The sequence below is a fragment of the Macaca fascicularis genome, chromosome 16, assembly GCF_037993035.2.
Source record: "Macaca fascicularis isolate 582-1 chromosome 16, T2T-MFA8v1.1".
Lineage (NCBI taxonomy): Eukaryota > Metazoa > Chordata > Mammalia > Primates > Cercopithecidae > Macaca > Macaca fascicularis.
In genome coordinates, this window is record NC_088390.1 from 75,366,086 (window position 1) to 75,379,103 (window position 13,018).

At 37.3% G+C, this 13,018-nt stretch overlaps 1 protein-coding gene across 3 annotated transcripts in view; it reads right to left on the bottom strand.

Moving 5' to 3' along the window:
- ABCA9 (ATP binding cassette subfamily A member 9) overlaps positions 1 to 13,018 on the bottom strand; it is a 76,737-nt gene that overhangs the window by 51,380 nt on the left and 12,339 nt on the right. For 2 of the 3 annotated variants that reach the window (XM_005584796.5, XM_074020260.1), the window contains exons 4-7: positions 9,743 to 9,907; positions 9,066 to 9,169; positions 8,059 to 8,285; positions 215 to 356 (exon numbers count right to left, since the gene is read on the bottom strand). In XM_005584796.5, coding sequence (XP_005584853.3) covers positions 215 to 356; positions 8,059 to 8,285; positions 9,066 to 9,169; positions 9,743 to 9,907 — 638 coding nt within the window. The remainder of the gene's footprint in view (positions 1 to 214; positions 357 to 8,058; positions 8,286 to 9,065; positions 9,170 to 9,742; positions 9,908 to 13,018) is intronic. The other variant, XM_074020259.1, reaches the window with a different exon arrangement.

Consider the following 13,018-nt stretch of genomic DNA (forward strand, 5'->3'; position numbering starts at 1 on the left):
TTAGCTGGTATATAATTCTGTGAGAACCATTAGTAGCACAAAAAAGGAATTTTATATTATAAAAGTATATTTTATCAGTTTTCCACCCCTAGACACTATCTCATGCAAATACTACAAAGAGAACAAAAGAGGTGAGACCAGAATTAGTGATAAATGATTGGTAGCAGAGAGAGAGAAAGAGAAAAAAAGACTGAGATGAAATTCACCAACTCACCAAAGACAGGCCATAGAGGAGAAAGAGGGTGAAGACCATCACAAAACCAGTCAGGACAACAATTTGTGCAGATTTTACAATAAGAGCCATTAAAGTGGCCATGATAAGGATGAAGCCAGCATACATCAAACCCCAGGAAAGCCTAGCAGAGAAACAAAGCAGTCAGTTAGAATGTTGTTACTTCATCACTTCCTTGATTCATTTATTCAGCAAATGATTTGTGAAGCTCACCATTTATCAAGGGTAAAGAAAATGCAATAACTAACTTATCTCCTACCCTCAAGATCACATAATATAAGAGAAGGTAGGCAATAAACAAGTAGAGAGGCAAAATAGATAGCTAATTGCAAATTAAGTAAAACTGGGTGATACGATGGATGTCACTGGGAGAGGTTTCCAGAGAGAGCTTTCCTGGGAAGACATCTATGATGATTTCTCAGCTCTGGACAAGTTTTTTCAGTAAAGTTATTGTATAAACAATATGGACAAAAAAAGTAGATAATGAAGCAGGGTTCAGCACTTTTTTCTAAATAGCCACACTGTGAATATTTTCAGCTTTGCAGGCTGTACAGTTTCTCTTGCCATTGTAGCACAAGCACAATCATAAACAACATGTTAGTGATGTGTGGCTGTGTTTCAATAAAATGTATTTATGGACAACAAAATTTGAATTTCATGTATATTTTCACATGCCACAAAATATTATTGTTCATTGAATTTTTTCCGAAGCATTTAAAAATGTAAAAGACATCTAGCCAAACTAAGCTTCATAAGTGAAGGAGAAATAAAATCCTTTACAGACAAGCAAATGCTAAGGGATTTTGTCACCACCAGGCATGCCTTACAAGAGCTCCTGAAGGAAGCACTAAATACAGAAAGAAAAAGTCAATACCAACTACTGCAAAAACATGCCAAAATAAAAAGACCAATGATGCTATGAAGAAACTGCATCAACTAATGTGCAAAATAACCAGCTAGCATCATGATGACAGGATCAAATTCACACATAACAATATTAACCTTAAATGTAAATGGGATAAATGCCCCAATTAAAAGACACAGATGCCAGTATCCAATTTGCCAAATTGGGTAAAGAGTCAAGACCCATTCGTGTGTGTATTCAAGAGACCCATCTCAGGTGCAGACACAAATAGGCTCAAAATAAAGGAATGGAGGAATACATACCAAGTAAACGGAAAGCAAAAAAAGAAAATAGAAAAAAAAAAGCAGAGGTTAGAATCCTAGCCTCTGATAAAACAGACTTTAAACAAACAAAGATCAAAAAACACAAAGAAGGCCATTACATAATGGTAAAGGGATCAATGCAACAAGAAGAGATAACTATCCTAAATATATAGGCACCCAAAATAGGACCACCCAGATTCATAAAGCAAGTTCTTAGTGACCTACAAAGACACTTAGACTCTGACACAATGATAGTGGGAGACTTTAACATACCACTGTCAATATTAGACAGATTAATGTGACAGAAAATTAACAAGGATATTCAGGACTTGAACTTAGCTCTGGACCAAGTGGACCTAATAGACATCTATAGAACTCTCCACCCCAAATCAACAGAATATACATTCTTCTCAGCACCACTAGCATTTATTCTAAAATCAACCGCATAACTGGAAGTAAAACACTCCTCAGCAAATGCAAAAGAATGGAAATCATAACAAACAGTTTCTCAGACCACAGTGCAATCAAATTAGAACTCAGGATTAAGAAATTCACTCAAAACTGCACAACTACATGGAAACTGAACAACCTGCTCCTGAATGACTACTGGGTAAATAACAAAATTAAGGCAGAAATAAATAAATTTTTTTAAATCTATGAGAACAAAGACACAACACACCAGAATCTCTGGGACACAGCTAAAGCAGGGTTTAGAGGAAAATTAATAGCACTAAATGCCCACAGGAGAAAGTGGGAAAGATCTAAAATTGACACCCTAACATCACAATTAAAAGAACTGGAGAAGCAAGAGCAAACAAATTCAAAAGCTAGCAGGAGACAAGAAATAACTAAGATCAGAGCAGAGCAGAACTGAAGGAGATAGAGACATGAAAAAGCCTTCAAAAAAATCAATGAATCCAGGAGCTGGGTTTTTTAAAAGATTATCAAAATAGACAGACTTCTAGCCAGACTAATAAAGAAGAAAAGAGAGAAAAATCAAATAGACACAACAAAAAATGATAAAGGGGATATCACCACTGATCCCACAGAAATACAAACTAACATCAGAGAATACTATAAACACCTCTATGTAAATAAACTAGAAAATCTAGAAGAAATGGATAAATTCCTGGACACCTACAACCTCCCAGTACTAAACAAGGAAGATGTCGAATCCCTGAATCGACCAATAACAAGTTCTGAAATTGAGGCAGTAATTAATAGCCCACCAACCAAAACAAAGCCCAGGACCAGACAGATTCACAGCTGAATTCTACCAGAAGTACAAAGGGGAGCTGGTACCATTCATTCTGAAACTATTTCAAACAATAGAAAATGAGGGACTCCTCCCTAACTCATTTTATGAGACCAGTATCATCCTGATACCAAAACCTGGCAGAGACACAATAAAAAAAGAAAATTTCAGGCCAATATCCCTGATGAACATCGATGCAAAAATCCTCGATAAAATACTGGCAAACCGAATCCAGCAGCACATCAAAAAGCTTATCCACCATGATCAAGTGGGCTTCATCCCTGGGATGCAAGGCTGGTTCAACATACACAAATCAATAAATGTAATCCATCATACAACCAGAACCAGTCACAAAAACCACATGATTATCTCAGGAGGTGGAGAAAATACCTTCAACAAAATTCAACATCCCTTCATGCTAAAAACACTCAATAAACTAGGTATTTATGCAACATGTCTCAAAATAATAAGAGCCATTTATGACAAACTCATAGCCAATATTATACTGAATGGGCAAAAGCTGGAAGCATTCTCTTTGAAAACCAGCACAAGAGAAGAATGCCCTCTCTCACCACTCCTATTCAACATAGTATTGGAAGTTCTGGCCAGCACAATCAGGCAAAAGAAAGAAATAAAGGGTATTCAAATAGGAAGAAAGGAAGTCAAATTGTCTCTGTTTGCAGATGACATGATTGTATATTTAGAAATCCCCATTGTCTCAGTCCAAAAACTCCTTAAGTTGATAAGCAACTTCAGCAAAGTCTCAGGATACAAAATCAATGTGCAAAAATCATAAGCATTCTTATATACCAGTAATAGAGAGCCAAATCATTAGTGAACTCCCATTCACAACTGCTACAAAGATAATAAAATACCTAGGAATACAACTTACAAGCGACATGAAGGACCTTTTCAAGGAGAAATACAAATAACTGCTCAAGGAAATAAAAGAGGACACAAACAAATGGAAAAACATTCCATGCTCATGGATACGAAAAAATCAATATTGTTAAAATGGCCATACTGTCCAAAGTAATTTATAGATTCAATGCTATTCCCATCAAGCTACCACTGACTTTCTTCACAGAATTAGAAAAAACTACTTTAAATTTCATATGAAACCAAAAAAGAATCCACATAGCCAAGACAATCCTAGGCAAGAAGAAGAAAGCTGGAGGCATCATGCTACCTGACTTCAAACTATACTACAAGGCCACAGTAACTAAAACAGCATGGTATGGGTACTAAAGCAGATATATAGACAAATGGAACAGACAGAGGCCTCAGAAATAACACTGCACATCTACAGTCATCTGATCTTTGACAAATCTGACAAAAACAATAAGTGGGGAAAGCATTCCCTATTTAATAAATGATGTTGGGAAAACTAGCTAGCCATATGCAGAAAACAGAAACTGGACCCCTTCCTTACACCTTATACAAAAATTAACTAAAGATGGATTAAAGACTTAAACATAAGATCTAAAACCTTTAAAACCCTAGAAGAAAACCTAGACAATATCATTCAGGATATAGCCATAGGCAAAGACTTCATGACTAAAATGCCAAAACCAATGTCAACAAAAGCCAAAATTGACAAATGGGATCTAATCAAACTAAAGAGCATCTGCACAGCAAAAGAAACTATCATCAGAGTGAACAGGCAACCTACGGAATGGGAGAAAATTTTTGCAATCTATCCATCTGACAAAGGTCTACTATCCAGAATCTACAAGGAACTTAAATAAATTTACAAGAAAAAACTAACAACCCATCAAAAAATGGGCAAAGGATATGAACAGACACTTCTCAAAAGAAGACATTTATGCAGCCAACAAGCATATGAAAAAAGCTTATCATCACTGGTCATTAGAGAAATACAAATCAAAACCACAATGAGATACCATCTCACACCAGTTACAATGGTGATCATTAAAAAGTCAAGAAATGACAGATGCTGGAGAGGATGTGGAGAAATAGGAATGCTTTTATACTGTTGGTGGGAGTGTAAATTAGTTCAGCCATTGTGGAAGACAGTGTGGCAATTCCTCAAGGATCTAGAACAAGAAATACCATTTGACCCAGCAATCCCATTACTGGGTATATACCCTAAGGATCATAAATCATTCTACTATGAAGACACATGCACACGTATGTTTATTGCAGCACTATTCACAATGGCAAAGACTTGGAACCAACCCAAATGCCCATCAATATTAGACTGGATTTAAAAAATGTGGTACATATACACTATGGAATATATGCAGCCATGAAAAAGAATTAGTTCATGTCATTTGCAGAGACATGGACGAAGCTGGAAACCATCATTCTCAGCAAACTAACACAGGAACAGAAAACCAAACACATGTTCTCACTCATAAGTGAGAGGTGAACAACGAGAACATATGGGCACAGGGAGGGGAACATCATACACTGGGGCCTGTCAGGGGTAGGGAGCAAGGGGAGGGATAGCATTAGGATAAATACCTAATGCATGTGGGGCTTAAAACCTAGATGACAGGTTGATGGTTGCAGCAAACCACCATGGCACATGTATACCTATGTAACAAACCTGCACATTCTGCACATGTATTCCAGAACTTAAAGTATAATTTAAAAATGTAAAAGAAATTCCTAATTTGCAAATTGTACAAAAACAGCTGATAGATTACCAATCCCCAGTATAGATAATTAGATATAGATACACATTTATACATACCCACAGGACATAGATAGATACAGACATGTAGACGAATATGAAGATAGCTTTTCCCTTGCTATCAATGCCAAATAAACAGGAAGAAAGTTCTTTAAAGGAGAAAGAGAAAAAGCTTTCTAATCACAGATCTGAGTTAGTTCCAGTTCCTCCTGCTACATTATAACGATATAACCCTGAGAGGTAGTTATTTAATCTCTTCAAACTTCAGTTTTCTCTGGTGGAAAACAGGAAAAATAAATGAAATTATTTATTTTATGGGTTTAATATGGCAACTGGCTTATAATGCGTCCACAATGAACAGTTAGTTTTTATTTAAAGTAGAAAATGCCATCATGTTTTCAGATGACTTATTTTTAATGGCTAATTGTAATAACTCCCTTTGCACAGTACACTTTTATTCATCTGAAATTGTTCATCTATATTCTACAAACTCTCCTTAGTTCCACTTAAATGCTGCACAAGTAAAATGCCCCAGGCTTTTCTTACGAGAGGAAAAACACTGCCCGGATTTTTAATCCTTTCTCACTGGATTATTATTTTAAAAATCATCTTGGCTATTTTTCTCTAATTCTTTGTGTAGCATTTTTTAAAAAACAGGCTGGGGTGGCGGCTCACGCCTGTAATCCCAGCACTTTAGGAGGCCGAAGCAGGTGGATCACTTGAGGTCAGGAGTTTGAGACCAGCCTGGCCAACATAGTGAAACTCTGTCTCCACAAAAAGTACAAAGATTAGCCGGGCATGGTGGCACTTGCCTGTAGTTGCAACTACTCGGGAGGTTGAGGCAGAAGAATCACTTGAACCCAGGAGGCAGAGGTTGCAGTGAGCCAAGATCTTGCCACTGCACTCCAGCCTGGGTGACAGAGCAAGACTCTGTCTCAAAAAAAAAAAAAAAGAAAAAAAAGAAAGAAAAAAAGAAAGAAAGAAAAGAAAAGAAAGAAAGAAAAGAAATATCTATCTATCTATCTTGACCAAATTTTTTTAGTATTGAGTTATTCAATTTTGATACAGAAAAAGACATCTGAGAAAAACTTTCATCCTAAACCGAAGAAGTAATTCATCTTCTCCACTTCTCCACCTGGTGTATTGAACACTTGTGTAGAAAATCACATAAACTTTATTTTTTTTCTACTCAGTAATGTCCAATATTCTTTGAAAGCCTATGTAGCATATGCCCAGAACCCTTATATATATTCTACATATCTTATTTAACACTGAGGTAATATTACAGTGTGCAAAGGGCAAATTCAAGATTCAAGCCATTTCTTTCTGACTCCAGAAACTCAGGGTTTTACCGCACCTGTCTCTAATGCATCACTTGGCTAAACTCTTGAAAAGATCTTGCCATTATGACAATTCAACCCTTGTTTCCTAACTTGCCTCTACTGTCCTCTCTGGCCATAAAGCTCCCCATATCTCCATCAACTGACACCTAATATCGAGTGTTTATTCTTAAGCACCATGTAAAATATTTTAGATATATTTCTTTCTTTTAATTATCAGGACCAATGAGAGGTACATATAATTATCCATGTTTTACAGAAGAGAAAACTGAGGTTGAAAGAGTTTAAGTAATTTTCCAAGATGGTAGCTACTGAATGCTGAGATGGAGACAACCCAAGGCTTCTCACCTCCCAGGCTTACCACAGTGCTCTACGGCCTCAACTAAAATGTCTCAATGTTTAAAGAACATAAAAGGTTTTCTCTTTTTGCAGTGTCATAAAAGTGATGACTCATCCAACACTGGGTCAAAAGTCAATCACCATTCCTAACATAAGGTATCTGAAACATGTATTTTACTGAACATTGGAAACCTCAAGCATTTGTGTATTTGGGTTCACCCATATATGGTAACTAGTGACCAAGTAATCATCTAGCACACTGAGTATTGGCAAACTTCTACAGGATGAGGCTTTCTTTATGTCAAATAAATTTGGAAAGTTTCAAGTCACCAAGTCTGTAGGGTCATCTGCTGCACTCATTTATAACGTACTACTTTATGAAAGCAGTAAGTGTATATATGACACTTTAGAGATCTAAGGCAGCAGTCCCCAACCTTTTTGGCACCAGGGACCAGTTTCATGGAAGACAGTTTTTCCACAAACAGGAGTCGGGGGATGGTGTTGGGATGATGCATGTGGATTATATTTATTCTGCACTTAATTTCTATTATTATTACATTGTAATATATAATGAAATGATTATACGACTCACTATAATGTAGAATCAGTGGGAACCCTGAGCTTGTTTTCCTGCAACTAGATGGTCCCATCTGGGGGCGATGGGAGACAGTGACAGATCATCAGGCATTGGATACTCATAAGGAGGCTGCAACCTAGATCTCTTGCGTGACAGATCATCAGGCATTGGATACTCATAAGGAGCCCTAGATCTCCCGCATGCATAGTTCACAATAGGATTCGAGCTTCTATGAGACTCTAATAACACTGCTATTCTGACAGGAGGTGGAGTTCAGGTGGTAATGCGAGTAATAGGGAGTGGCTGTAAATATAGATGAAGCTTTGCTCACTTGCCTGCCACTCACCTCCTCCTATGTGGCCTGGTACCTAACTGGCCACAGACCAGTAGCAGTCTGTGGCCTGGAGCTTGGAGACCCCTGGTCTAAGGAGTCAACCAGCTAAGTTGTTCTGTTTGTGCTGCATAATGGATTGGAGTCATATGATTTACCAGAATGCCGACTCTCGGAGTCCCATCATTGTCATCAACGACGTAATGTATTGTTTTTCTTGCGTAACATTGACTGATACATAGTATATAAATGTAGAAAAAGAAATAATGCAGAAGAAAATGAAAAAATCAGTTGCAACTCCTCCTTGGGCAACAAAAGGTAATATCTTCATATGTATACCAGTAACTGACATCAGCTGTTCCATCACTGAATGATTTGTTGCGATCTAAATAAAGATATCAATGAACAAATTGTTATCATCAATCTAATTCCAACCTTGGGCTTTTTCTCTAAATTATAAGGAATCATGTACATTCTACATTTATATGTTTTATGTATATATGCCCTTCATGATCTGGCCCCCTGTGGTTCCTGAAACACTTTAGGTTTTGTCGTGACTCCTTAGAACATCATCATCCTCACTGGACAAAACACTACTCTATTTTAAGATTAGCTGGAATGTCACTTCAATTAGTAAATTTGCCCTGATGTTTCTTATCAGAGTATATCCTGCTTTATAGTTTACCTCGTACACCATTTTAAATTCCATGATAGAACCAGGCATGGTGGCACGTGCCTGTAATCCCAGCTACTTGGGAGGTTGACGTAGGAGGATCACTTGAGCCCAGAAGTTTGAGGTGGCAGTGAGCTATAATCATGTCTGTGAATAGCCACTGCACTCCAGCCTGGGCAACAGAGTAAAACTTTGTCTCTAAGAAAAAAAAAGTTAAAAATAAAAAATTCTATGATAGAATCTAAACTCTTATTATGACTATATATCCATGTTTCAATCTCCCCCAGTACCAGTATCCCTGGAGAAAAGTGCCTGTGTTTTACTTATTTTCTGATCTCCAGTACTTAGCACAATGGTTTTAATATGGAAGTTGTTCTGTGTATTGTGCCTCATTAATGAAGTAAATAAATGATAGAATAAGATAATCCATTAAATCACCATCCAGCAAAATTCAAATGTAATGCAGTTAGATTCCTTTAACTTTATACTCACTTCTATGATAGCAGCATTAATTGCAGCTTGAAAAGCTACAAAGCCTTTCTCCCAGAACTCTGAACTTTCACACTTCATTTTTTCATTCATTGCTTGACAGTGAGCTTTAGAAGAAGAACACATCCATTATTATGGAATGATACAATCTTGGCTACAGAAAAAAACAAAATTTCAAATGTTTCAAAATGCAAAGTCCATGATAATATAGTGGATGATAAGTCTTCTCAGTTGAGATTTGCAGAGCACACCCACACGGAATATAGCAGAATTACTTTACGAATATTTTTAAGACCAATTCTCAATGATTTTTCATTATATTTTATAATTCTTTCCATTAGTCAAGATTGCTTTCCTTGAGCTCGGATCTTCTGTTGCTTATGTCAAGAAAACACTAAACTTTAAGAAAATGTTTGGGAGTCAATGAGCAACATCGTTTTGTTCAGGTGTTTTTTTAGGAGTAACTTACAAATAATAGTAAATATAATTTCTTAATATAACAATGTACTTAAGCACATAAGCTTCATTTAATAAATATGAATCTCATTTATGTTCAGAAATTAAAGGTATATGTTGTGGTTGTATATGTTTGTGTAGTTTCACCTCTGCTATCAGGTATGGTCCCTTTGTGGCTACTGATACAATAGCAAAAAAAATTTTTTTTCTTCTACAAAAGTTACCTGAATGGTCTCTGTGCTCTTTCATCATGGGGATTCTATGTCCCCAAGAAAACTTCAAATGGTAGGAGAAGGTATCAGTAAAGATGACTCTCACTGCATCTATTGAATAGTTCAAATCCAATTCATCCATGCTTTTTTCATCAGGCCACCCCATGATTGTTCTTCCTGCCATGTGAAGAAAAAAAAGAATTAGTTAAGCAAGAAGATGTCTACCTGGCCATATTCAATTATGTTGAGGTTATTTTATGTTAAAGCTATTTCCTTCCTAAAGGCAGTGCTGGGCCTAAATAAGACATGGAGGGGAAAGGGGTGGGAATTTCTGATGTTCTAGATAAAATCAGAAATGTATGGCAAACATTAGTATTTCAAATATAATTTACCCTTCCAAATAAATCATTTAAACAATGTATCATTCTGTTCTTACACTGCTATAAGAAAATGCCAAGACTGGGTGATTTATAAAGAAAAGAAGTTTAATTGACTCACAGTTCCCTATGACTGGGGAAGCCTCAGGAAACTTACAATCATGGCAGAAGGTACCTCTTCCCAGGGAGGCAGGAGAGAGAATGAGTGCAAGCAGGGGAGATGCCAGATGCTTATAAAATCATCAGATTTCATGAGAACTCACTCACTATCATGAGAATAGCATGGGAGAAACCACCCCCAAGATCCAATCACTTCCCACTGAGTCCCTCCCTTGACTCGTGGGGATTGTGGGGATTCTAGGGATTACAATTCAAGATACAATTTTGGGTGGAGACACAGCCAAACCATATCAAACAATAATTTAAGGCACAATGAATTTGAAATAATTATTGGTATTGGAAATTCCAATGGTATTGGAAATAATCATGGGTATTAGTACTGGTATAAATATTGACATTGGAAATACCAATACATTGATTTAAATTCACATACAAACAAACCTATCTAATGTTGGAATATATGCTGCAATTACAGTACACATTTTCATTTGGAAGTGGTGTCAATATAGCCAAATTTCCAAAGACAGCATAAGACTGTTGCATTTAGATAGTGTTTCCTTAAGAGACTTTGTTTATTCTAAAATATATAGTGCAAATGGCTGACTGTTACTGATCTAACCCAGGCCATTTAACCCATATAGTGCATCCTCCTGGTGTAATTCAACAAGTTCTTTTGTCCTCTGTATTTTCTACAATCCAGCAGCTAGATCGAGAGGCTTAATCAGACTCAGGTCTAATCCTTTTTTGCCAGCTGATAGGTGTTGATGTGTTGTTTTATGAGAGGCTTATAATTGCTAATTGTTTTTCTTTTTGAGACATTAGCAGCTGTTGACCCTCAGCGCCTAGGTCCATTAATTCAATGGGAGTTTCAAAATGGTGATGTTTTATTTCTATCATTTTTTTCATCTACTAATATAAAACATTTATAAAATAACATTTTCCATTATCTATTTGGTTGTGCAATAGTTAGTTCACGTGGGATATGTGCTTGTATTTTCTCTTTATTTGCTATTTTCCATAATAAGAACTCATTACAATAGGCTGAGTATCTCTTATCACATGCTTGAGACAAGAAGTATTTTGGTTTCAATTTTTTTTTGGATTTTATATTATTTTCATACACACAATAAGAAATCTTGAGGATGGGACCCAAGTCTAAATGTGAAATTCATTTATGTTTCACATACACTTTATACACATTGCCTGAAGGCAATTTTATACTCTCTCTCTATATATATATATTTGTTTGTTTGTTTGTTTGTTTGTTTTTGTTTTGTTTTGTTTTGTTTTTGAGATGGACTTTCGCTCTGTCACTGATGTTGGAGTGCAGTGGCACGATCTTGGCTCACTGCAACTTTTACCTCCCGAGTTCAAGTGAATCTCCTGCCTCAGCCTCCCAAGTAGCTGAGATTACAGGCACAGGCCACCACGCCTGGCTAATTTTTGTATTTTTAGTAGAGATAGGGTTTCACCATGTTCGCCAGGCTGGAACTCCTGACCTTAGATGATCTGCCCACCTCAGCCTCCCAAAGTGCTGGGATTACAGAAGTGAGCCACCACACCCAGCCTATACAATATTTTAAATGATTTTGTGCATAAAACAAAGTTTTGACTGCGTTTTCACTGTGACCCATCACATGAAGTGTACTGGTCTGTTTGCACACTGCGATAAAGACATACCCAAGACTGGGTAATTTATAAAGGAAAAAGGTTTAATTGGCTCACAGTTCTGCATGGCTGGGTGAAGCAGGAAATATAAGAAAAACAAGTAAAGGGAAAACAAGTCCTTCCCTGACCAGGCTGACTCACTCCAAAGTCCAGCTGGAGCTATGATTACATTATCTGCAATGCCAGGCAGGGGCCTCAAAGAAATGGATTCCAAGAGCAGGGATGAGAAAAGCAAGTTCTTATCAGTCTCCCCGTGAAATCCTCTCCCCACGCTACGCTCTTATAACTACTTTTGTAACTATTTCTGCAAGGTTGCAAGGATTTTGTAAGTTCCTATTTTTCCATTTGTGCAGGATGGCAAAGGTCACAAGACATGCCTAAGTTGCAAAACCTGTCACGGTTTGATTAACTGCCTTTGTTCTGCTTCTGTAAGCTCAGTTTCCCCATTCCGCAAGTTTCACACCACTGGCTAGCCACCCGCCTTCAGCTGCATGAATAAAAGTCAAGCCCTGTCTTTGTTCGTAGCTCAGCCTCTGGATATTAATCTGCTGGGCCAGTGGTCACCTAAATAAAATACTCCTGTTCCACCCATCTGGTCTCTCTGGTCTCCTGATTCCCACAACATGGGGAGACCTCAGGACACTTACAATCATGGCAGATGGGAAAGCAGGCACCTTCACAAGGTGGCAGGAGAGACGGGAAGCAAAGGGGGAAAAACCCCTTATAAAATCATTAGATCTTGTGAGAACTCACTATCATGAAAACAGCATGGGGGAAACTGCTCCCATGATCCAATCACCTCCCCCCCTCAAAACATGGGGATCACAGGTACCTTCCTCTACATGTGGGGATTACAATTAAGATGAGATTTGGGTGGGGACACAGAGCCAAACCTTATCAAGAGGTCAGGTATGGAATACTCAACTTATGCATCATGTCAGCGCTCAAAAGTTTTCAGATTGTGGAGCATTTCAGATTTTGGATTTTAGAATTGGGGTGCTCAACCTGTATCATCCTCTAATGGTAAAACAGTTACTTATATTTTTCATTTAATAATTTGATGAAAGCATGGACTTGTGCCACATTGGCTGCTGAGTTCTTTTGCCATGACCGATCAGGTCTT